Genomic DNA, 23,233 nt, shown 5'->3' with positions numbered 1-23,233 from the left:
ATATATGTACCACATCTTCTTTATCCATTCTTCTGTTGATGGGCATTTAGGTTGCTTCCATGACCTGGCTATTGTAAATAGTGCTGGAATGAACATTGGGGTGCATGTGTCTTTTTGAATTACGGTTTTCTCTGGGTATATGCCCAGTAGTGGGATTGCTGGATCATATGGTAATTCTATTTTTAGTTTTTTAAGGAACCTCCATATTGTTCTCCATAGTGGCTGTATCAACTTACATTCCCACCAACAGTGCAAGAGGGTTCCTTTTTCTCCACACCCTCTCCAGCATTTGTTGTCTGTAGATTTTCTGATGATGCCCATTCTAACTGGTGTGAGGTGATACCTCATTGTAGTTTTCATTTGCATTTCTCTAATAATTAGTGATGTTGAGCATCTTTTCATGTGCTTCTTGGCCATCTGTATGTCTTCTTTGGAGAAATGTCTATTTAGGTCTTCTGCCCATTTTTGGATTGGGTTGTTTGTTTCTTTAATATTGAGCTGAATGAGCTGATTATATATTTTGGAGATTAATCCTTTGTCCATTGATTTGTTTGCAAATATTTTCTCCCATTCTGAGGGTTGTCTTTTCGTCTTGTTTATGGTTTCCTTTGCTGTGCAAAAGCTTTGAAGTTTCATTAGGTCTCATTTGTTTATTTTTGTTTTTATTTCCGTTACTCTAGGAGGTGGATCAAAAAAGATCTTGCTGTGCTTTATGTCAAAGAGTGTTCTTCCTATGTTTTCCTCTAAGAGTTTTATAGTGTCCAGTCTTACATTTAGGTCTCTAATCCATTTTGAGTTTATTTTTGTGTATGTTGTTAGGGAGTATTCTAATTTCATTCTTTTACATGTAGCTGTCCAGTTTTCCCAGCACCACTTATTGAAGAGACTGTCTTTTCTCCATTGTATATCTTTACCTCCTTTGTCATAGATTAGTTGACTATAAGTGCATGGGTTTATCTCTGGGCTTTTTATCTTGTTCCATTGATCTATGTTTCTGTTTTTGTGACAGTACCATATTGTCTTGATTACTGTAGCTTTGTAGTATAGTCTGAAGTCAGGGAGTCTGATTCCTCCAGATCCGTTTTTTTCCCTCAAGACTGCTTTGGCTATTCGGGGTCTTTTGTGTCTCCATACAAATTTTAAGATGATTTGTTCTAGTTCCATAAAAAATGCCATTGGTAATTTGATAGGGATTGCATTGAATCTGTAGATTGCTTTGGGTAGTAGACTCATTTTCACAATATTGATTCTTCCAATCCATGAACATGGTATATCTCTCCATCTGTTGATATCATCTTTAATTTCTTTCATCAGTGTCTTATAGTTTTCTGCATACAGGTCTTTTGTCTCCCTAGGTAAGTTTATTCCTAGGTATTTTATTCTTTTTGTTGCAGTGGTAAATGGGAGTGTTTCCATAATTTCTCTTTCAGATTTTTCATCATTAGTGTATAGGAATGCAAGAGATTTCTGTACATTAATTTTGTATCCTGCAACTTTACCAAATTCATTGATTAGCTCTAGTAGTTTTCTGGTGGCATTTTTAGGATTCTCTCTGCATAGTATCATGTCATCTGCAAACAGTGACAGTTTTACTTCTTCTTTTCCAATTTGTATTCCTTTTATTTCTTTTTCTTCTCTGATTGCCGTGGCTAGGACTTCCAGAACTATGTTGAATAAGAGTGGTGAGAGTGGACATCCTTGTCTCGTTCCTGATCTTAGAGGAAATGCTTTCAGTTTTTCACCATTGCGAATGATGTTTGCTGTGGGTTTGTCATGTATGGCCTTCATTATGTTGAGGTAGGTTCCCTCTATGCCCACTTTCTGGAGAGTTTTTATCATAAATGGGTGTTGAATTTTGTCAAAAGCTTTTTCTGCATCTATTGAGATGATCATGTTGTTTTTATTCTTCAGTTTGTTAATATGGTGTATCACATTGACTGATTTGCGTATATTGAAGAATCCTTGCATCCCTGGGATAAATCCCACTTGATCGTGGTGTATGATCCTTTTAATGTGTTGTTGGATTCTGTTTGCTAGTGTTTTGTTGAGGATTTTTGCATCTATATTCATCAGTGATATTGGTCTGTAATTTTCTTTTTCTGTAGTATCTTTGTCTGGTTTTGGTATCAGGGTGATGGTGGCCTCATAGAATGAGTTTGGGAGTGTTCCTTCCTCTGCATTTTTTTTGGAAGAGTTTGAGAAGGATGGGTGTTAGCCCTTCTCTAAATGTTTGATAGAATTCACCTGTGAAGCCATCTGGTCCTGGACTTTTGTTTGTTGGAAGATTTTTTAATCACAGTTTCAATTTCATTACTTGTGATTGGTCTGTTCATATTTTCTGCTTCTTCCTGGTTCAGTTTTGGAAGGTTATACCTTTCTAAGAATTTGTCCATTTCTTCCAGGTTGTCCATTTTATTGGCATAAGGTTGCTTAGCGTTGCTTAGGGTTGCTTAGTCTCTTAGGATGCTTTGTATTTCTGTGGTGTCTGTTGTAACTTCGCCTTTTTCATTTCTAATTTTATTGATTTGAGTCCTCTCCCTGTTTTTCTTGATGAGTCTGGCTAATGGCTTAACAATTTTATCTTCTCAAAGAACCAGCTTTTAGTTTTATTGATCTTTGCTATTGTTTTCTTTGTTTCTATTTCATTTATTTCTGGTCTGATCTTTATGATTTCTTTTCTTCTGCTGACTTTGGGTTTTGTTTGTTCTTCTTTCTCTAGTTCCTTTAGGTGTAAGGTTAGATTGTTTATTTGAGATTTTTCTTGTTTCTTTAGGTAGGCTTGTATAGCTATAAACTTCCCTCTTAGAACTGCCTTTGCTGCATCCCATAGGTTTTGGATCGTCGTGTTTTCATTGTCATTTGTCTCTAGGTATTTTTTGATTTCCTCTTTGATTTCTTCAGTGATCTCTTGGTTATTTAGTAACGTATTGTTTAGCCTCCATGTGTTTGTGCTTTTCACGTTTTCTTCCCTGTAATTCATTTCTAATCTCATAGCGTTGTGGTCAGAAAAGATGCTTGATATGATTTCAATTTTCTTAAATTTACTGAGGCTTGATTTGTGACCCAAGATGTGATCTATCCTGGAGAATGTTCCGTGCACACTTGAGAAGAAAGTGTAATCTGCTGTTTTTGGATGGAATGTCCTATAAATATCAATTAAATCTATCTGGTCTCTTGTGTCATTTAAAGCTTGTGTTTCCTTATTTATTTTCATTTTGGATGATCTGTCCATTGGTGTAAGTGAGGTGTTATAAGTCCCCCACTGTTATTGTGTTACTGTTGATTTCCTCTTTTATAGCTGTTAGCAGTTGCCTTATGTATTGAGGTGCTCCTATGTTGGGTGCATATATATTTATAATTGTTATATCTTCTTCTTGGATTGATCCCTTGATCATTATGTAGTGTCCTTCTTTGTCTCTTGTAACATTCTTTATTTTAAAGTCTATTTTATCTGATATGAGTATAGCTACTCCAGCTTTCTTTTGATTTCCATGTGCATGGAATATCTTTTTCCATACCCTCACTTTGAGTCTGTATGTGTCCCTAGGTCTGAAGTGGCTCTCTTGTAGACAGCATATATATGGGTCTTGTTTTTGTATCCATTCAGCAAGCCTGTGTCTTTTGGTTGGAGCATTTAATCCATTCACGTTTAAGGTAATTATTGATATGTGTGTTCCTATTACCATTTTCTTAATTGTTTTGGGTTTGTTTTTGTAGGTCCTTTGCTTCTCTTGTGTTTCCCACTTAGAGAAGTTCCTTTAGCATTTGTTGTAAAGCTGGTTTGGTGGTGCTGAATTCTCTTAGCTTTTGCTTGTCTGTAAAGCTTTTGATTTCTCCATCAAATCTAAATGAGATCCTTGCCGGGTAGAGTAATCTTGGTTGTAGGTTCTTCCCTTTCATCACTTTAAGTATATCATGCCACTCCCTTCTGGCTTGTAGAGTTTCTGCTGAGAAATCAGCTGTTAACCTTATGGGACTTCCCGTGTATGTTATTTGTCATTTTTCCCTTACTGCTTTCAATAATTTTTCTTTGTCTTTAATTTTTGCCACTTTGATTACTATGTGTCTCGGCATGTTTCTCTTTGGGTTTATCCTGTATGGGACTCTCTGTGCTTCCTGGACTTGGGTGGCTATTTCCTTTCCCATGTTAAGGAAGTTTTCGACTATAATCTCTTCATATATTTTCTCTGGTCCTTTCTCTCTCTCTTCTCCTTCTGAGACCCCCTATAATGCGAATGTTGTTGTATTTAATGTTGTCCCAGAGGTCTCTTAGGCTGTCTTCATTTCTTTTCATTCTTTTTTCTTTATTCTCTTCTGCAGCAGTGAATTCCACCATTCTGTCTTCCTGGTCACTTATCCGTTCTTCTGTCTCAGTTATTGTGCTATTGATTCCTTCTAGTGTAGTTTTCATTTCAGTTATTGTATTGTTCATCTCTGTTTGTTTGTTCTTTAATTCTTCTAGGTCTTTGTTAAACATTTCTTGCATCTTCTCAATCTTTGCCTCCATTCTTATTCCGAGGTCCTGGATCATCTTCACTATCATTATTCTGAATTCTTTTTCTGGAAGGTTGCCTATCTGCACTTCATTTAGTTGTTTTTCTGGGGTTTTATCTTGTTCCCTCATCTGGTGAATAGCCCTCTGCCTTTTCATCTTGTCTATCTTTCTGTCACCTTATTGATTCTTTATCTGGAAGATCTGTCCATTGATGTGAGTGGGGTGTTAACGTCTCCTACTATTATTGTTTCCCTGTAAATTTCTCCATTTATGTCTGTTAGTATTTGTTTTATGTATTTGGGTGTTCCTATATTGGGTGCATGTATGTTGATGAGTGTAAAATCCTCTTCTTGTATTGATCCTTTTATCATTATATAGTGTCCTTCTTTATCTTTCTTTATAGCCTTTGCTTTAAAGTCTATTTTGTCTGATATGAGTATCATGACCCCCGCTTTCTTGTCATTTCCGTTTGCATGAACTATCTTTTTCCATGCCCTCACTTTCAATCTGTGTGTGTCCTTTGCCCTACAGTGTGTCTTTTGTAGACAGCATATTGTAGGCTCTTGTTTTTTTAATCCAATATGCCACTCCATGTCTTTTTTTTTTTATTAAATTTATTTATTTATTTATTTTTGGCTGTGTTGGGTCTTCGTTGCTGTGTGTGGGCTTTCTCTAGTTGTGTCGAGCAGGGGCTACTCATCATTGTGGTGTACAGGCTTCTCATTGAGGTGGCTCCTCTCCTTGTGGAGCATGAGCTCTAGGTGTGTGGGCTTCAGTAGTTGTGGCACACGGGCTCAGTAGTTGTGGCTCATGGGCTCTAGGGCACAGGCTCAGTAGTTGTGGCACATGGGCTTAGTTGCTCCACGGCATGGGGGATCTTCCCGGACCAGGGCTCAAACCCGTGTCCCCTGCCTTGGCAGGCGGATTCTTAACCACTGTGCCACCAGGGAAGCCCCTCGTGTCTTTTGATTGGAGCATTTATTCCATTGACATTTAAGGTAATTATTGATAGATATGTATTTATTGCCATTTTCAACCTTGTTTTCCCATTGATTTTATATTTCTTCTTTGTCCCTTTCCTTTTCTTTTTGTTTTTCCTTTTGTGGCTTGATGATTTTCTTTTGTATTATACCTATGTTCTCTTCTTTTTGGTTTCTGTGACTCTATTGTATGTTTTTGATTTGTGGTTACTCTGTTTTTCAAGTTTGTTTACCCCCTCCTATATCTATTTACCTTAGACTGGTAGTCATATAGCCTGAAACACATTCTAGGAAAAACAAAAACAAAAACAAAAAACTACATTTTTTTACTCTCCTCCCCCACATTTTATGATTTTGATGTCGTCTTTTACATCTTCAGGTTCATCCTTCTGCTGTTCATTGCGGCTATCATCACTTTCACAGAAAATTTTTTGATTTAAAAAATCTGTGTACTGGCTTATTTAAGTGATTTCCAATTGTGATTTTCTCTTTCCCATAGAATCTTACTTCTTTTCTCTTTGGAGAAGAGTTTTTAATGTTTCCTTTAGGATAGGTTTAGTATTGCTGTATTCATTTAGTTTTTGCTTGTCTGAGAAATTTTTTTTATCTCTCCTTCTATCCTAAGTGATAATCTTGCTGGGTAGAGTATCCTAGGTTGCAGATTTTTCCCTTTCAGAACTTTGAATATATCTTACCACTCCCTTCTGGCCTGCAGTGTTTCTGTAGAGAAATCAGCTGATAGCTTTATGGGGGTTCCCTTGTAATTAACTGTGTTTTTCTCTTTAAAATCCTCTCTTTATATTAACTTTTGCCATTTTTATTATAATATGTTTTTTGTTGTAGGTCTGTTTTGGGTTTATCTTGTTTGGGACCCTCTATGCTTCCTGTACCTGGATATCTGTTTCCTTTTTTAGGTTTGGGAAATTTTCAGCTATAATTTCTTAAGATACATTTTGGATCCCTTTTTCTCTTTCTTCCCCTTCTGGAATTGCTATTATGTGTAGGTTGGCATGCTTTATATTATCCCATAGGTGTCTTATATTGCTTTCATTTTTTTTTTTTTTTTTAATTTGGCTTTCTGTCTGCTGTCCTGATTGGGTGATTTCCATTATTCTGTCTTCCAGGTCACTTATTTGTTCTTCAGCATTATTCATTCTGCTATTCATTGCCTTTAGCTCAGCTTTCATCTCTGCAAATGAGTTTTCTAATTTTTCTTGGTTCCTCTTTATAGTTTCTAGTTCCTTTTTACAGTACTCTGCATTTCTGTTGATAACCTTTCTTAATTCCTTCAGTATTCTCATTATCTCCTTTTTGAAATTGGTGTCTATTAGACTGAAGAGGTCTGCTTCATTGTCGGTTCTTTCAGGGGAGTGCTCTTGGTCTTTTAACTGGGAGTGGTTCCTCTGTTTCTTCATTTTACTTATATTTCTCTTACTCTGTGAATTTAGGAGAAACATTTATCTACTGTGGTCTTGGAGGGCTATTTATATGTGGGATCATCCCTGTGTAGCTTGTGTGAGTTCAATATATTTGATGTGAGGGCTGTTTTTATTATGGATGCCTGTCGCCTCTTTCCTCAGTGTGTGCTGGTCATTATCCCCTTGATAGGGGGTGTGCAGGTGCAGTGGCTGGTGCCCAGTCTTGGGGTTCTTGGCAGTGGCAGGCAGCTCAGGCATGCCCCCGGGACACGCTATGCATGTGGACATGGCTTGCAACCACTCCTGGAGTCTGGGAGGGAGGTGGCAGGGGCCCGTGACCACCCCTGGCATCCAGGGGGGCAGTGTCAGTGGCCTGAGACTGCTCCCAGGGTTTGGGAGGGAGGTGGCAGGGGTCTGCCATTGCCCCTGGAGCCTGTGCAACCAGAGTCCTCCTCTCTGTGAGTGCACGCACAGGGAAAAAGGCTACAATCCAGGTCCCACCACTCTCCTTGGGCACCCCCCCCCAAACAATGGCGCCTGGCCTCTAAGGTGGCCCAGGCTTCCTCTGTGTACACCCCCTCCTGAAGTCGCACTGAATTCCAGCCCCCCGCATCTGTCTCCACACAGCCACCCCCAGCCCTCTCCTTGGTTCTGATCTCTGAAGCCTGAGTTCCAGCACCCAGCCCCTGCCAGCACTGGCGGACACGCGCATCAGCCTGGGGGGTGCAGGGTGGCGGCACTGACTGTGCAGTTCTCCCTCTGCTCTGGCTGCCACAAACCGGCTTCTGTGCTTTCCTTTGACGCTCTGAAGCTACCCCTCTGTCCTAGCTGATCTCCCTGCCAGTGAGGGGGCTTCCCAGGGTGCAGGAACCTTTCCTCTTTCACAGCTTCCTTCCGGGGGTGCAGGTCCCATCCCGATTTCTCTCTCGCCTTTTTTTTTTTTCTTGTTTCCTACCCAGTTATGTGGAGATTTTCTTGCCCTTTACGTAGTCTGAGGTCTTCTGCCAGAGTTCAGTAGGTATTCTGTGAGAATTGTTCCACATGTAGATGTATTTTTGTTGTGTTTGTGGGAGGGGGTGAGCTTCACATCCTACTATTCTGCCATCTTGATCACTCATGTATATAATAATTTAAATAAACCCATTTTGCAATACGGGATAGGTCTTACATGCTTTCTATCCTAGTTGGGAACCTTCCGGTCTCTGGTGTCAGAAACCCAAGGCCAAGTAGCTTAAACACAAAGGGGCATAAGGAAACCGGGGAAGAGGTCTCAGAGAAACTAAGGACAGAATAAATGAGGCCTTAACTAGGGATCTCCTATCACATCTTTGCCCCTCTTTTTTGCTTCTATTTTCCTGCCAGCATATTTTCTCTTACCGACCACTGGCTTGCTCTACACCAAGAAAACCAGTTGCTCAAAATTTTCAAGGTTTTCATCTTGCAGTTCTGGCATTAGAGCAAGACTAACTTGATTCTTAATCCCAAATGGTTAGGGACCCATTCCTAGAATAATGTCCTTAAGTCTGGGCAAGGGATTTTTTGAAAAACACAACAACTTGTGGAGAACCAAGTGGATGGAGTTGGAGGTGAGACAGGACGCCCCTAGCTCACTGCCCAGAGGAGGGAGTGGCAGACAAATCAATAGAGACCCATTATTTTTTCTTTCTCTCCCACGTGACTATTGCAAAACCAAAATCTATTATATCTTGTCTCAGGCTCTGCAAAAATAACATTATTGAACCTTCAGGGTTCGGGCAAAAGCACCATCACCTTAGAAAAGCTAATTCTTGCTGCGAACATGGCACTGCAAGTGGCGCGGAGCATGCAGGCCGCGGTCTGTAGGCTGCGGGCCATTTCTGCGCCCAATGAGCCCCTGACCGCTGCGGCCCTGGGGACTGTGGGCGGGCGCCCTCCGGGCTCGGCGCACCGGCCCCACTCTGGTGTCGGTGCATTAATTCACAGACAAACATGAATGGGTACCAACAGAAAACAGTGTTGGAACAGTGGGAATCAGCAATTTTGCACAGGAAGCTTTGGGAGTTGTTGTTTACTGTAGTCTGCCTGAAGTTGAGACAAAATTGAACAAACAAGAGGAATTTGGTGCTTTGGAAAGTGTGAAAGCTAGTAGTGAACTCTATTCTCCTCTATCAGAAGTAACTGAAATTAATGAAGCTCTAGCAGAAAATCCAGGACTTGTCAACAAATCTTGTTATGAAGATGGTTGGCTGATCAAGATGACACTCAGTAACCCTTCAGAACTAGATGAACTAATGAGTGAAGAAGCATATGAGAAATACATGAAATCTATTGAGGAGTGAAAATGGAACCCCTAAACAGACTAGTTTGAAACAACTTAATCTAGCATAGTTGTCTTAAATTAGTGGTGGATAGATTTTTAAAAAGCAATTTTTAGCAAAAGAAACTACTTGTAACAATGTTTCCTGAAGAAAATACCCCTTAACCTCCTAATGACTTCAGATAAACACTATGCATCTTTTTCACAACACCCTATGATTTTTAGGCTAGTCTCCAGTTATAATATTCAGAATTCCTGAAATTATCTGTGGTAAAACTAGTTATAAAAATTATGTAATTCAAGGATAACATTGCTATCTTAAGCCTTATATGATATTGTAACTTGCTTACAGCCATCCCTGGATTTGGGTCAAAATACTCAGTGATCTTCCCACTGGAAATAACTGGCAGTGGAGAAAAGTTTGTTAGTTGTAGAGAGTCCAGTGAAGAACATTACTATCTTAATTTTGCAATATACTGTGTTTGCAGGTGCTATTTTCATACAGTGAAGCAACAGCCTTGCAGGAAAATAAGAAACAGTTTAATAATAAAATATTCAACTTCTTAATTAAAAAAAAAAAGGAAAGCTAATTCTTAGTCTTGTGGATATTCCTAAGTATCAAATGTGAAGATATGCCCAGTAAGACGGGAAGGTATAAGCAGGTTATTGAGGCTGGTAGGGATCAGCGATATGAACTTTCTAGTTCAGTTCAATTTCCAACTCCGTGTGGATTGTGATTTTTATTCCCACTCCTTTTCCCCTAAAATAACTCTTTTCACCTGAGGAAAAAAAGACTATATTTGCAGCCGCTAACTTAAAACATGTGTTGTGTTGCATAGACCCATTTGTATTTTTAGGAGGCAGGGTTCCACAGTGCATTGTTCTCAAACTTTAGTCATTTGCTTATCAGCCCTATGATTTCTGCCATATCTGAGTAGCACCTGCACTATTTACTTGTTCTGTTTCTTTTGTAAACTTAAATATCCACTTTAATCTTATGTTTCTCTTTGATATGCTAGTTACAATTTTCCCTAGCCCAGATGACAAAAACTACATAATTTAAAAGGTGTTGACAGTAACCACTTAGCTATCTTCTATGCCTCCTCACTTTGGGAAACAATGCTATAGTGGAAAATCATAAGCATTCAATGGCTCATGACTGCAAGAAATTGTGTTTATCCAAATTGAACACATTTCTCTTATAACTTGTTCAGATAGAAAACAAAATCTGTACCTTCGTCCTAGGGGAAAAAATTAAGGAGCATCTTTATTTATCCTTTGGCTCAGAAAAGGGGGAGGAATTTTATTTCTTCTGTATGGTTTTGTTTACCACAAAACTAATTTTTATTACACAATACATAAATTAATCTTTCATCTAAAAGGCAAACATATTACAGTTAAGACTAAAATTCTCTTTGATCATCACCTCCCCACTCCTCACTAGGGTTAATCCAAGTTATGAATTCAGATTGTATCCTTACAGACTTCTTTCTTTGCATCTGGCCACTAGAATATCTGTTGTGTTTAATGGTCAGTTAAAGAATGCTCACAGATTTCCTTAAATGCCTTGAGCCAGTCAGTCTCCCTTGACAAAGTCAAGGGGCTCTGTATGCTGGAGCGCACCTTCAATGCACAGGGAATTTACAATTCTGCCTTAACCTTCGCTCCCTGACTGCACAAGCCCTGTGGATCAGTCAGAAGTGAAATCGGGGCCTTCTCAGGTCTTTGCTGGGCATGCACGCAGCCCTGCACATGCAAGGGCCTTCTAGACCCCAAGAACTATGTTGCAAGCTTTTTTTTTTTTTTTTTTTAAAGGATTTTCTTATTTATTTATTTATTTATTTATTTTTGGCTGTGTTGGGTCTTCGGTTCGTGCGAGGGCTTTCTCCAGTTGCGGCAAGCGGGGGCCACTCTTCATCGCGGTGCGCGGGCCTTTCTCTATCGCGGCCCCTCCCGTCGCGGGGCACAGGCTCCAGACGCGCAGGCTCAGCAATTGTGGCTCACGGGCCCAGCTGCTCCGCGGCATGTGGGATCTTCCCAGACCAGGGCTCGAACCCGTGTCCCCTGCATTAGCAGGCAGACTCTCAACCACTGCGCCACCAGGGAAGCCCTGTTGCAAGCTTTTAAAAGCCCCCAAGGACATCTCATTCCCCAGATCTTGCACTTTTGGGCCAGCTCTTGTTTACCCCCGCTGGTATTGCAGCCTCAAGCAGCTGCAGGGTTAAACAATTGCACTGACTATCTTTCAACAAATGCCCTGGGTATAAGGCTTTCCCACAGAGCGAGCTCTGAGGCAGGTTAAGTACAACCACCCTGCCAGTGGGGCTTTTCCAGAGAGCCTGTGAGACGGGTTAGATGGTGACAATGCGCTGGGATGAGCCATTTTGAGGTGCTCCAAACCCAGTGTGCCCCCTCTAGTGGTCGCAGGGCTGCTGTTTTTCAAGACTAGTGTGGAGCTGGGGAGGGGTAGGGTGTGGGGTGTAGACTGAGTTAAAATACCACAAAAGCTGCAGTTCTTACCAAGGTTCAGATTGTTATAAGCATTTGGTTAATTTCTGGAGCTCTGAAAAAGTTTTCAGAACTTTCGGGACAATTTTTTTTTTGCCAGTGTTTTTGTTGCTTCTGTGAAAGAGCAGATGTACAGACACCCTCACTCCATCATTCTTGGAAGTCCCGCCCCCTGTTTTCTCACTGTTGATGGAAACAAGGCCAAGAATTTTTCTTCTGTTAGACGAGACATCATCATCCATATTCATGTCTGGGATTTGGTGGGAAATGTGGTCAGGTGCAGAGCAAATGCCAACCAACAAGGACAGCTACTATTCACCCCTGTCCATAAGCACCATTCCAGAACAAGACCTAGAGTTGCTGGGTCTCTCAAACTTCAGTGGAATCTGGAATCCCAGCATTTTGTGGGAAATTGCCACATTTTAATTTATTGACTATAATTTTTAAAAAATCAAAATACTGCACCCAAAATAACACACTGTGGCAAAAGACTACAGTTTGGAGCAGCGAGTATCTTATGGCTCTCATCCCTGCTATGTGAACGTTTCCTACCAAATCAGTCAACTGAATTCCACAAACCATTTTTTAGCTTCTATTATGTGCCAGAGAATATGCTGTGTGCTGCAGAGCTGAATGAGACTTGCTGCCCTGGGTACATGTTCCCTTCCTCCAGCTTTTGGGGCACTTAGAGTCTAGCAGTGGAGGTGGGAACTTTTTTTAAGTTACCACCCTGAATAAAGGGTACCAGTACCGGTACACAGATTTAATTGTTAGTTTAATTAGCCCAAGGCAAAGTGTTTAAAAGGGTCATTCTGTTTTTCCTCTGTAGAGGGAAGTGTATGCGTGTGTGTGTGCGCGCGTGTGCTCGCCCACCATGACTGGGGGGTAAGGAAGGGATAAAATGAAAGCTGCGTAAATCCTTCTGAGGCAAAGGGCCAGAGAGCAAACTTCTGACCTGCGCGAACAGCACTGAAGGCGGATGCTTCTTTCTTGGTTTATCCACTCATATAGGAGAGCATACCCTCTAGCAGCTTCCTGAGGAAGGGTGCATGGGAGGCAAAGTTGTGAGGGCTCCAATTTCTAAGAATGGCTTCATGATACTTTACCCTTGACTGAGAGTAAGCAGGTGGGAAACCTTTCTCTTTCAAAATTGTGACATACCTGCCTGACGGATTCCTCGCTTCCAGTGTTGCTACTGAGAAGCACACATCTACTCTGACTTCTAGCCCTTCCATGTGACCGGTTTTTCAGCGTGTTGGGGAGCTTCTCTTGGTCCCACTGTTTGGAAATTTCAAGATGGTGTGCCTTGACAGGGGCTCTAGTCCTATCCGCTGTGGTGAGCTCCCTCATGCCCTTTCACTTTGGAAACTCAGATGTTTGAAGACTTCATCCCCTATACTTTCTATTCTTTGTGAAGTCCCTATTATTTAGATATTGAATGTCCTGGTCTGATCCTGATCTTATCTTTCCATTTTTTTGCTCTATTTTTAGGTTAGTCTCAATTCCAGCTTCCAACCCTTCTGCTGAGTTTCTAATTTCCAAGAATGTTTCCATGTTCTTCACGTGTCCCTCTCCCACAGCATCTTACCCTTAGTCTACAGATGACTTGTTTTTTTCTCATCTCTCTGGGGATAGGATCATTTTCTGAAGGTTCTTCTCCCTTAGCCTCTGATTCTTCCAAGTTGTTGGCTTTGGACTTTTCATTCATGTTAGCAGCTTTCATCAGATGTCAGGTTACCTTTGGCTAAGCTGGAGGACTAAAAAGCTGATAGAGGATTGTTGACCAGGAGTTTCACCTTAGGACAGTGGTTCTTGATCTTGGCTGTACAGTGGAATCACCTGGGGAGCTTTAAAAAACGTTGATACTCCAGAAATACTCATTTTATTGGTGTAGGGTCTGAACATAGGGATTTTGAAAAGCTTCCCAGTGGTGTTACTGTGTAGCCAAGGCTGAGAAGTATCACCAAAGGGTGCTCTGGCTGAACCACTTCATCTTCCGGTAAGACTAACATTCTCTAAGTCCAGGTCTCTAAGGTCTCTAAGTCCAAGTCTATTTTACCTTCTCCTGTGGATAAACTTTTGGTTTCTGCAAGGGTGGAGGAGCAGTTGTCCAGCTGAAAGAAAGTAGGGAGGGATTTTATAGATGTAATGGCACTTTTAACAGCTTTCTACCAATACTATTTTAGGTTCCTCTCCCTCTTCACCCTCCCTTTAAAGGGACACGCTTCTGTCCGTTTTTGAGCCTGCAGTGTATTCTGCATATAAATTGAGTTGGTGCTCATTTTCTCCCCCACTAAATGAGAATTCAGCTTTCTTCAGTCAGATTTCCAAAATTCTGGTGCTAACAATTCCCATTCTTCCGTGTTGAGAGCAGTTATGACTTTAAAAAAAAATCCTTTACTGTATTTTCAGGAGTGGAGTGTCAGGAGCATGCAAAAGTTGATGTGTTCAACTTGTCACTTTTACTCAAAAGAATGATTATCACCATTCTTTATGAGAAAGAAAGCTTTTAGTTATAAACAATCGGTTCCCCCATTCATTTTTCCCTCAGGGGAAAAAAAAGATAGTGGGGATTCCTAGCAAAACAATCTAAACATCAGGGTGAAACCATGACTGTAGTAGGAACACTACACTTTATTGCCATTGTTGTTGTTGAATGAGACCCGGAGGAGGGAAGGAGGTCAAAACTGCGAGTCTGTCATGGAGAAGGTGCACCCCAGGTGCTAAGTGAAAAGAGCTAGGCCTGGGCTCCTGAGTCTGGCATATAGATAAAATGTTAAAGACACACTCTTTATCCCCACAGACTCCGACAAAGAACTGACAGCCCATGGGCCTTTATGGTCCGCAATCCCATGTTAGTTGGCCCATTTAGGGAGATCTGGATTTGTAGCTGCTGCTGCTTTTTTTTAATTGGTGTGTAGTTGCTTTACTTCTGAAACATCAGCCTACGTGGTTGTGGGTGGCAATCCTGCAGGACCTCAACCAGGAGCAGGGTGGCAGCTGCCCCTTTAGATGGTACAGCCAGCACCGTGCGCTATGCCACTTGCCTGGCCTATGAACACATTTGAATTTACAACTTCTGGGGTGTGGTTTAAGTTTTTAAAAAGTAACAACAACAAAAGCAATCCTATTCATGGCAGAAGAACCCTACTTAAGTCAGAAAGAATTAAAACATTTATTGGGCATAAATATATTACATATACACTACAGATACAGTTAGGTATTACATATAGCATAGTATTTGCAAAATCTATACATTAAAATTGATATGGCAGTTTTAATACAATGTATATGAAATAGTCTAAAATTTACAGGAAAACATATGATTATTTTTTTTTTCTCCTAAAGTTGAAAAGCTTGGAATGTATGTCCAACAGTGAGGTAAAACATTTTGTCTTTCAATTTAAAGAATTGTGCAAGGATAACATTCAAACACATTCAGTTAGGGCACTTTTCAATTTTGACAGGAATACTGAATTACTGTAGCCAACAAAACACGGTTAGAAAATGCCAACATTTCAAGTTGATAAGAACAAGGCAGGTAATATGCAAAAAATCTTTTTAAAAAGTTGTTTTCTTTTTAAACAATTTCTTTGAGGACAAAGGGCATTTTGCTTCACATGACTGGAATTTCTTGTGCCAGGGAGGCGTTTGACATATAGAGCATCAGAAAGCCACTCACTCGTTCCTACATATTGCAGAAGGGCAAACAGAGAAGGTTAACATAACACTTTATTTTATTGTTCATGTGTAATGGCAATATATATATAGTTATATATCAATATCACATATACATATTTGTGATAGAAAACAGTGCCAGATAGTGTAATAACTTTTTGACTGAAGGGATTATAATGACACCGAATAACGGAGAGCAATAAAATAAAGTGCCGTCAGCTAGTGTTTCACACACAACAGCTTTCTGGTGGTTAAACAGATAGATAGTATGAAAATCTCAAAGATCAAATATTCATAGCAATTTTGGCTTAAAGTATTATTTCATTAAAAAAATTCCAACCAATTCAGAGAATTTCTTTATAGCAGCAGTTCTGAAGTGTTTCCAAAAAAGGGACTTTTTTTTTTTTCTCCTGAAGACAGGGTTTTCGTACTCAGTTGAATCTTCATTGCTTAAGAAATGCCTTTTCCCCAAAACACCTGCATGAGATTGTTTCAGAAAATGCAGATGCAGTGTTACAGTGGATCATAATACACATTTAAATAGAGGGATGAGTTTTGGAAGGCCAGAACTTTGGCAAAAAAATTTCACCTTGATGCCAACAGTTTGCAAGGCTAATAATTAAACTAATTATTCTAGTCAATAACAAAATACAGAACTTTCTAGTAGTACTTATTACATCAACGTAGGCACACAATAATTCATTGATCTTAGCACTTTCTTTCAAGAGATGATTATGTTTTTCTTGGGTACATGTAAACGTTTCAATCGCTGACAATGGATTTTTTTTGGCATTTAATGCACTAGATGCTCTTTATCTTTAAAAACAAAAGAAAATGTCAGAAGAATGACAATACTACAGATGTTGCCAAGGAACGAGACTGACCTAAAATTACAAAAGTATAAAACACAAAAAAATAACATGCTACAAGGGAAAATTAGTACATAAGTACATTTAAAAAAATTTTACAATAAATAAAGATTGCACTGTAATTGGCATTTAAAGTACTGTATGCAGAATATAGTATAAATAAACCAAAAACAAAATAATGTTGGTTTCCCCATGACTTTGGTATGGGAATATTATAAGCTAGTACAGGATACTGCATTTTAAGACAACACAGACCAAGCACAAAATAGCTATGATCAAGAAAAACCAAGTAGCAAAAATATACAAAAACAGAAGCAGGGGGATACACTGTGTCTGTTGCACCCTTTTGGAATATATTTGCACCTCCAACTCTTAAATGTCCCTGAGGTACGCGAACATTATGGACTTCATATAAATAATCCAATGACTTTGGGTTAAAATTGATTATCTCATGACTCAGAATAAACATGCAAGAGTAACACTTTGCACTCCAATAGCACCTATAGATCAAGGATCTCAAAGCACTTACAAACATTAGAATCCCCATTTTATTTTTTATTTTTAATGCATGGGAAAACTGAGGCACAGAGAGGTAAAGTGACGTGTTCAGATCACGCAGCAAGTTAGTGACAGATCCAGGGAGATAATCTAGGCTCCTTGACCCCCCAAACACCCTGTGCTTATTACCACCAAATACCATTCCCTCTCCACACATGGCCAGGTCAACCCCACAAAAATAGGAACTACAAATTTAGATGACTCTTTTGGGCTTTATCAATTTTCACCTGCTGTTAGATTAGTATTATGTGCACTGAATTAAGCTACTGAAATTCAATCACTTCACTGATACTTCATTGAATAGCTTAAAGGCAAATCTTTCAAAAATAATGAGCTGATGTGTAAGAAGATTGATCACAATTAGTGTAAGTCATGGACAATGGGCAGAGGCACTAAACTGTCACCAGTTCTCGTCATATAATTCTGGTCAAACATAACAGAATATAATAACTCTAGTGATTAGATCAGAAGTAGTTATATACAAAGACAGACAAACAAGTTAAAGCAGCTTTTAAAATAGCTGAACAAGGAAACAACTAACTATTGCACAATGCCCTCGAAAAGTTACTGCTATGAATTGATGTGGTAAAATCTACAATGCTCCATAATTTATAGATGCATTTTGGTTACTTGATTTCTTAGACAGGCAGCTCATAGTGTTAAAATCATAAGAAATACAGATTATTAAAACATTTTAAAGTACACATTCTGATCTCAATGAGCTAAACACAGTTAAATAACTGAGTGACAAGATGGTTGTTTAGGGCAGCCTTATCTGAGTGAACACATCTTCTGTGTGTGGTTGCTGTGTGGTGAGACTCTGACAACACTGAAATCCTAGCCCTGTAACTACACACACTGTGATTCATGTTCACAGGTACAGATGATCAAGACATAAGAAGTGACAGGTGAATATAAATTACTAAATGGTGACATGGAAAAAAAAAATCAAAGGCTTGCAAAAGACATCAGTGAAAACAGAATAGAGGCAAATCTGAAAATTTTAAAAGAAAACAAGCTAGCTTTTGGTATCTGGTTTGCTTCTTTTTTTTTTTCTTTTTTTTTAAATCCAGTTTAACCTCTTCCTAGTTTTGCATTTCAAAAAGGTGCACCAAAACACTGATATTTTTTTCCTAGCTAAATCTGTAAAACAAGTATATAAATCAAAGAACAAAAGGGCTTAAAAAGGGGAGTATCTGAATAAATGTGTGTATTAAAATGTGTAGCATTAATTAAATTCATACCTCTAGTTTTGTTGGGTTTGTTTACTTCATTAAGAAGTACTGTAATATAAAGGCAAATAAAATGGACAAAGTTGCAAAGCCAACCACAATGAGGGCTGCAAACTGTTCATCAGTAGGCATCATGCTCTTCATTTTGGGATCATCTAAGCTCCCCATGTCCCCTGTAAGCATGACCTCACTTCGTTGTAGTACAAAAGCCGCAGAGGGGCTGAAAGCTCCGCTTAGCTCCTGAGAGGTGTCTAAACAGCGACGACACGCACACACGCGGAACCTGTAGTCTGTGTTGGTCTGGAGGCCTGAGATTTGGAATGTGGCTTCTTCTCCCTTGTACACCTTCAAGAAAAAGAAAAGTCCTGGTCAATAAATTTATAACAACATTGTGGTCCCTAAAGTAATAACTGTATAACATTGGGGGCCTTGTAGACCTGGCTTGGTTTATGCGAACTCTGCAACAACAAAAAGTACATGGAGAGGCATTTGTCCCAGTCTATATTTCATCTGTAAAGTATTCTGACCTACTCTGAATAAAATAAAATAAATTCAGTGACTCTGCTATTGACAGGAGATAAGGCACTGACCAGAAATGCAGCTGATACAAGTAATGATGATGCATCTAGCTAAATTTTAATAATTTAGGCTATAAATCAGCAGATGACTTAGTTCATACAAAGGGCTCTCTGATCTTGCTGCAAAGAATTAATATTTTTTAATGCAGACAATTAAAAACAAATTATAGAAATAAAGTGCAAAGTCTCAGTTGAATGATTCTTTGACTACTGACTACACCATCTAACACTACTCCATCAAGGCAGCCCACCTCCACCCCTAAGAGGTAAACACTATTCTGACTTCTCATTCTGTAATTTGTTTTGCCTACTCTAGAAGTTCATGCAAATGCAATCAAACACTACGCACTCTCTTGTGCCTACGAGATTCATCCACGTAATCGATTCAGTAGTTGTTCCTTTTACTGAAGAATAAGTACTCTATCATATGCCTATACTTTGATGTATCCATTTGCTTTTTGACAAGTATTTGCACTGTTTCCAGTTTGGAGTTTTTATATAGGAAGAGTACTATGAACATTTTTGTACAGATCTTGAGGACTTAAGTTTCTCTTTTTCTTGCGTGAATACCTAGGAGCAGAAGGGCTGGGTATAAGTCTACATCTAACTGCATCAGAAAGCTGTCCCAAGCACATCCCTCTGCACTCCTGCCAGCTAAGCATGAGAGTTCCAGTTGTTCCACACCCTCACCATCATTTGTTACTGTCAGTCATTCAAATGGGTGAGTATGGTACCTCAGCTGCACCTCCCTGATGCCTGAGAGTGTTTCCCCCCTTTTCATGTGCTCATTGGGTCACTCTCATACCTTCCTTTATGGGGAGTGCGTTCAACTGTCTTGCCTGTTTTCAGTTTGTTTGCTTTTGTTTGTGGTAGCTCTTTAATCTGGATGTAAGTTCTCTGTCGGGGATGTGTTGTGAATGTTCTCTCCCAGTTTTGTGTCTTGCCTAATCATTTCTTAAGAAATTTTGTGATGCAGTCCTATTTATCACAAATTAATATTTAATTAATTTAATGGTCTGTCTTAAGTGTTTCCTGTCTGTTTGACCGACCGGTCCTTTTTCCATTAAGAATCTAGGATATTTTCTTCCCCTTTGTTAACACTGACATAATCACCATGAGGCTTACTACTATGACGACTTGCAATCTACCAGTTTACTTAGAGATTATCAACCTCGGAGTTGACTGAAGAAAACAGGTATCTTTGAGGGAGGGTGGTAGAGGGAGATCTCACGTGGTTCTTCAATCAAAGTGGTACTGATCCTCGAAACACTCAGAGGAAATGATAACCACCTTAAAATTACATAAAAATCCACGTCTTATATGAAATAGAGATAGGAAAAAACTAGCTGGAACTCAACCAAATCAGTAAAGAGATTTGGCTGATGAAATAAACAAGAAAGTAAAATTAACTGAACACTTTGTAGCTGAGTGGCACTGAGTTAGCCTCTGTAAAGTGCTTAAAACATGCCCGGTACATGGGTAAGTGCAGAGAAAAAGTTAGCTATTATTACTACTACTACTATTTAGAACTTAAAAACAACTCCAAATATATTCTTAAAATACAGTGATTAAAAGTGGACAGGGGCATTTTCAACCTAGTGACAGGCCACCTTAAGTAAAGCTGTGAATTTTGCCCATTAATACAAATTCCCTAGAAAACAGAGTATTTCCAACAATTTCAACTTTGTCTGAAATACTCTCCAGCTAAAGAGAGTTAGTGGGAATCTACAAACATTCAGTGTTTCTAAAGCCTGGCACGTAAACTTCTACAAGAAGCAGGACATGGTACCAAAGAACCTAAGTGCACTGGCCACTCACTTAGTGTTGAGCAAACTGAAAGACAGCAAGAGGATCACAGTTTAGAAAAGGGATTGGACTTCCAGCGTTCACCTGATATTCAGCCTTTTTAAGATTTTTCCTCCCCCATTTTCAAACTTTAGAAGTAGACTTTAAGAGTCTTACTGTACTTTCTGTTTAGTGATTAAGCCCCAGAAAACCAGTTCTGTTTCTCATATTTTCCTTTATAAGATTTGAAGCACGTTTCTCCTGGTGAGTTACTCTGTTTCTTTAAAGATTGTGGCATGTGTCTTAGCAACTGGGGTTACAGACAGAACTGGGCCGGAGCAACCAAGAACAAAAGAGCTGTAAGAAAACCCCCAGCGATCCTGAGAGGCCACTCCTTTCTCATAGGTCACTGTTCCAATGGTGAGTTAGTTAAATGGATATTTTAAGATGAGCTCGTTGTCATGGTGACTGCCCCAAGCCATTCAGGAGTTCAGACTACACCATGAGAGCACTGTCTATGAATTATCTCCCAACATGTGGGTGGTCTCAGGAAAACAATAGTGTACACTTTTTTTTTCTTTAAAGAGAGCTTTTCATTGTGAATGTTCTTAATTTCCCAAATTTAGATGCTCAAGTTGGTATTTTCCAAGACAAGTCTTTTCTTCGAAACTGTTGGGACCATTCACGAAGGGAATGATTTGCAACCTTTGGGACCAGCATACTACCAATCCCTTTGCCATCTGAGCTTTGGGTTCCTATCTGCAATGGCCCAGGTATACAATCTGTTCTGTCTCTATGGTGGTGATAAGTTAATGTCAGGCTGTTTATGGAGTTGGAGAAAAGCTGCCATCTAAGCCTTAGCTGCAAGGTTTCTTGATACACCTCTTTCATCAATTCTTTTGGAGGCCTCACCTTTTGAATGTTTACTCTTATCGAAGGGTGAAATATTGTAGCTGCTGGAGCTCTTCTGTGCAACCCCGGGGAACTGGGTCTAGTCTGCTTGGCCACTGGGAGGCACTGGGCAGATTCTTCTCAAGTGCAGGACCAGGAACTGGCATCAGGATTCCAGGTCTAAGTCCTTGCTCTGGCCCTTTCTAGGTCTGTCACCTCGGGCAAGTAACAGCTTTGAGCCTTATTTTTTTTCATCTTTAACATGGGGACAGTTACAGTACCTAACTTAACCCCAAGGGGGATTGAGTATTAAATGAGAAACTATGTGAAAAATGCTTTGTGAAAGGAATATACTGGAGATAAGTCATCTTTATCAAATTTAATCCTCCTGATTACTCTGGCAGGTGAGTATTACTCTCATTTTAGAGATGATAAAACTGAGGATCAGAAAGCTGTTCATTTCTCAAGGTCTCAGGTGAGTAAGGGTAGTGGTAGACCCCAGACGAGATCCCACATCTAACTCAAACACCCCTGGCTCACCACTGGAACTGCTCCAGCTCCACTGGTTCCACGTCTTTGGTGGAACCCGTCCTCCCCACCTCAGTCCTCATCGAATGACTACGGTGTGATACCAGGTCCACTTCTCTTGACCTTCTGACTTTGTCTTCCCAGGGAGTCCCACAGCCTCCCTGGTGTTTCCATGAAACACTTCCAGATCACCCCACCCTGGGTCCCACTGCCCCAGAAGGAAAGCACTGCCTTTCCTATATGATGTATGGAAAGCAGCTCCCCAGCCCAGTCTGTGCCAAGGAAAGGCTTGGGCAGCATTTCTGTGACATGGCCTCTTAATTTATGCCAAACAAACAATGACCTCATGGCTGAAAATCACTTAATAACCTATCCCTACAGATGTTTGAGAGACTTTTGGAAAGTAGATATAAATGTTCATTTATATCTAGTATTAAATGATTTCTATGGTTTCCAGAATTTGCATGGCTAGCTCCTTCCAAGAAAGTTGGCTCAGAAGTATATTTAATTTCCCAGAAACCCAATTCATGGAATCTTGAACATAGACTTTATATATTAATTTTGATGGTACTTCCCAACTCTAACTCCTTAAAGATCCCTAAAAATGTATTGATATTTTGAAAGCAAAGGAGTGCTACTTTTCTCATAACCATTAAGCAAAAAGCTTAGTGAAGGAAAAATGAATATCTAATGGAAGGGAACTTCCTCAATGACAAGTCCAATCGAAAGTTGGGCTATAATTTGTAAATATGTTTTTCTTTTAGCTATTCTTATTGTTTTAATTAGAAGAGCTCCCCCTTTTCACAAGCACTGTCAACACAATGTTAATATTATCTTTAAAAGTATATATATGATAAATATATTGAGTATGGGACTGTGTTCTATTATCTCCAGAGCAACCAGCACAATGGCTATTAACAAAGCAGATGCTCAGTGAATGTTCTCTAATTAGAACCCTTAAATACTTGAGAGTAGATATGCTTATACCACACTGTTTGAAAAGAGGGGAAAATTACCAGAAGCAAGTACATGTGAACATTAAGTATCAGAACCCGCACACAAACCACAGAGTTTAGAACAGGTACAGCCATGATTATACAAAATGGAATCGTTAACAAGGATTGAGTTGTTTTCAGTGTATTGACAGTAGTCAACAATGCTTATTAAGCCTTTTGGATCTTAGTTAAGGAAAAATTAAAACAATCCCGATACTCCATTTCCTGAGGATTCTGGTTCCTGAGGTTTGAGATAACTGATTTGTTTTTGTGGACATAATCACAGCCACGAGATCGCAAAATCAGTAAGGTCATCAGGCCTGCAGCACAGCTGAGGTGACTTTTCATGGGACTGTGCCTCTCGCCATGGCAGGGCAGCAGGCCATGCCTCTTATCCCTTTGTTTTCATTCATTTTGACAGG

The 23,233-nt window shown here is 39.7% G+C and overlaps 1 protein-coding gene and 1 pseudogene across 4 annotated transcripts in view; one reads left to right on the top strand and one right to left on the bottom strand.

Annotated features, from left to right (window-relative positions):
- The first annotated feature begins 8,691 nt into the window (after positions 1-8,691).
- LOC102998150 (glycine cleavage system H protein, mitochondrial-like) lies at positions 8,692-9,211 on the top strand (annotated as a pseudogene).
- Positions 9,212-14,853: 5,642 nt separating this feature from the next.
- The window catches only part of FNDC3B (fibronectin type III domain containing 3B), a 354,599-nt gene continuing 346,219 nt past the window's right edge, over positions 14,854-23,233 (bottom strand). For all 4 annotated transcript variants that reach the window (XM_057546030.1, XM_007197501.2, XM_057546029.1 and 1 more), the window contains one exon: positions 14,854-18,379. In XM_057546030.1, coding sequence (XP_057402013.1) covers positions 18,068-18,379 — 312 coding nt within the window. In that variant the 3' untranslated portion in view covers positions 14,854-18,067. The remainder of the gene's footprint in view (positions 18,380-23,233) is intronic.

The sequence above is a fragment of the Balaenoptera acutorostrata genome, chromosome 4, assembly GCF_949987535.1.
Source record: "Balaenoptera acutorostrata chromosome 4, mBalAcu1.1, whole genome shotgun sequence".
In the NCBI taxonomy this organism is placed as follows: Eukaryota; Metazoa; Chordata; class Mammalia; order Artiodactyla; family Balaenopteridae; genus Balaenoptera; species Balaenoptera acutorostrata.
This window is presented reverse-complemented; position numbering and strand designations above follow the sequence as displayed.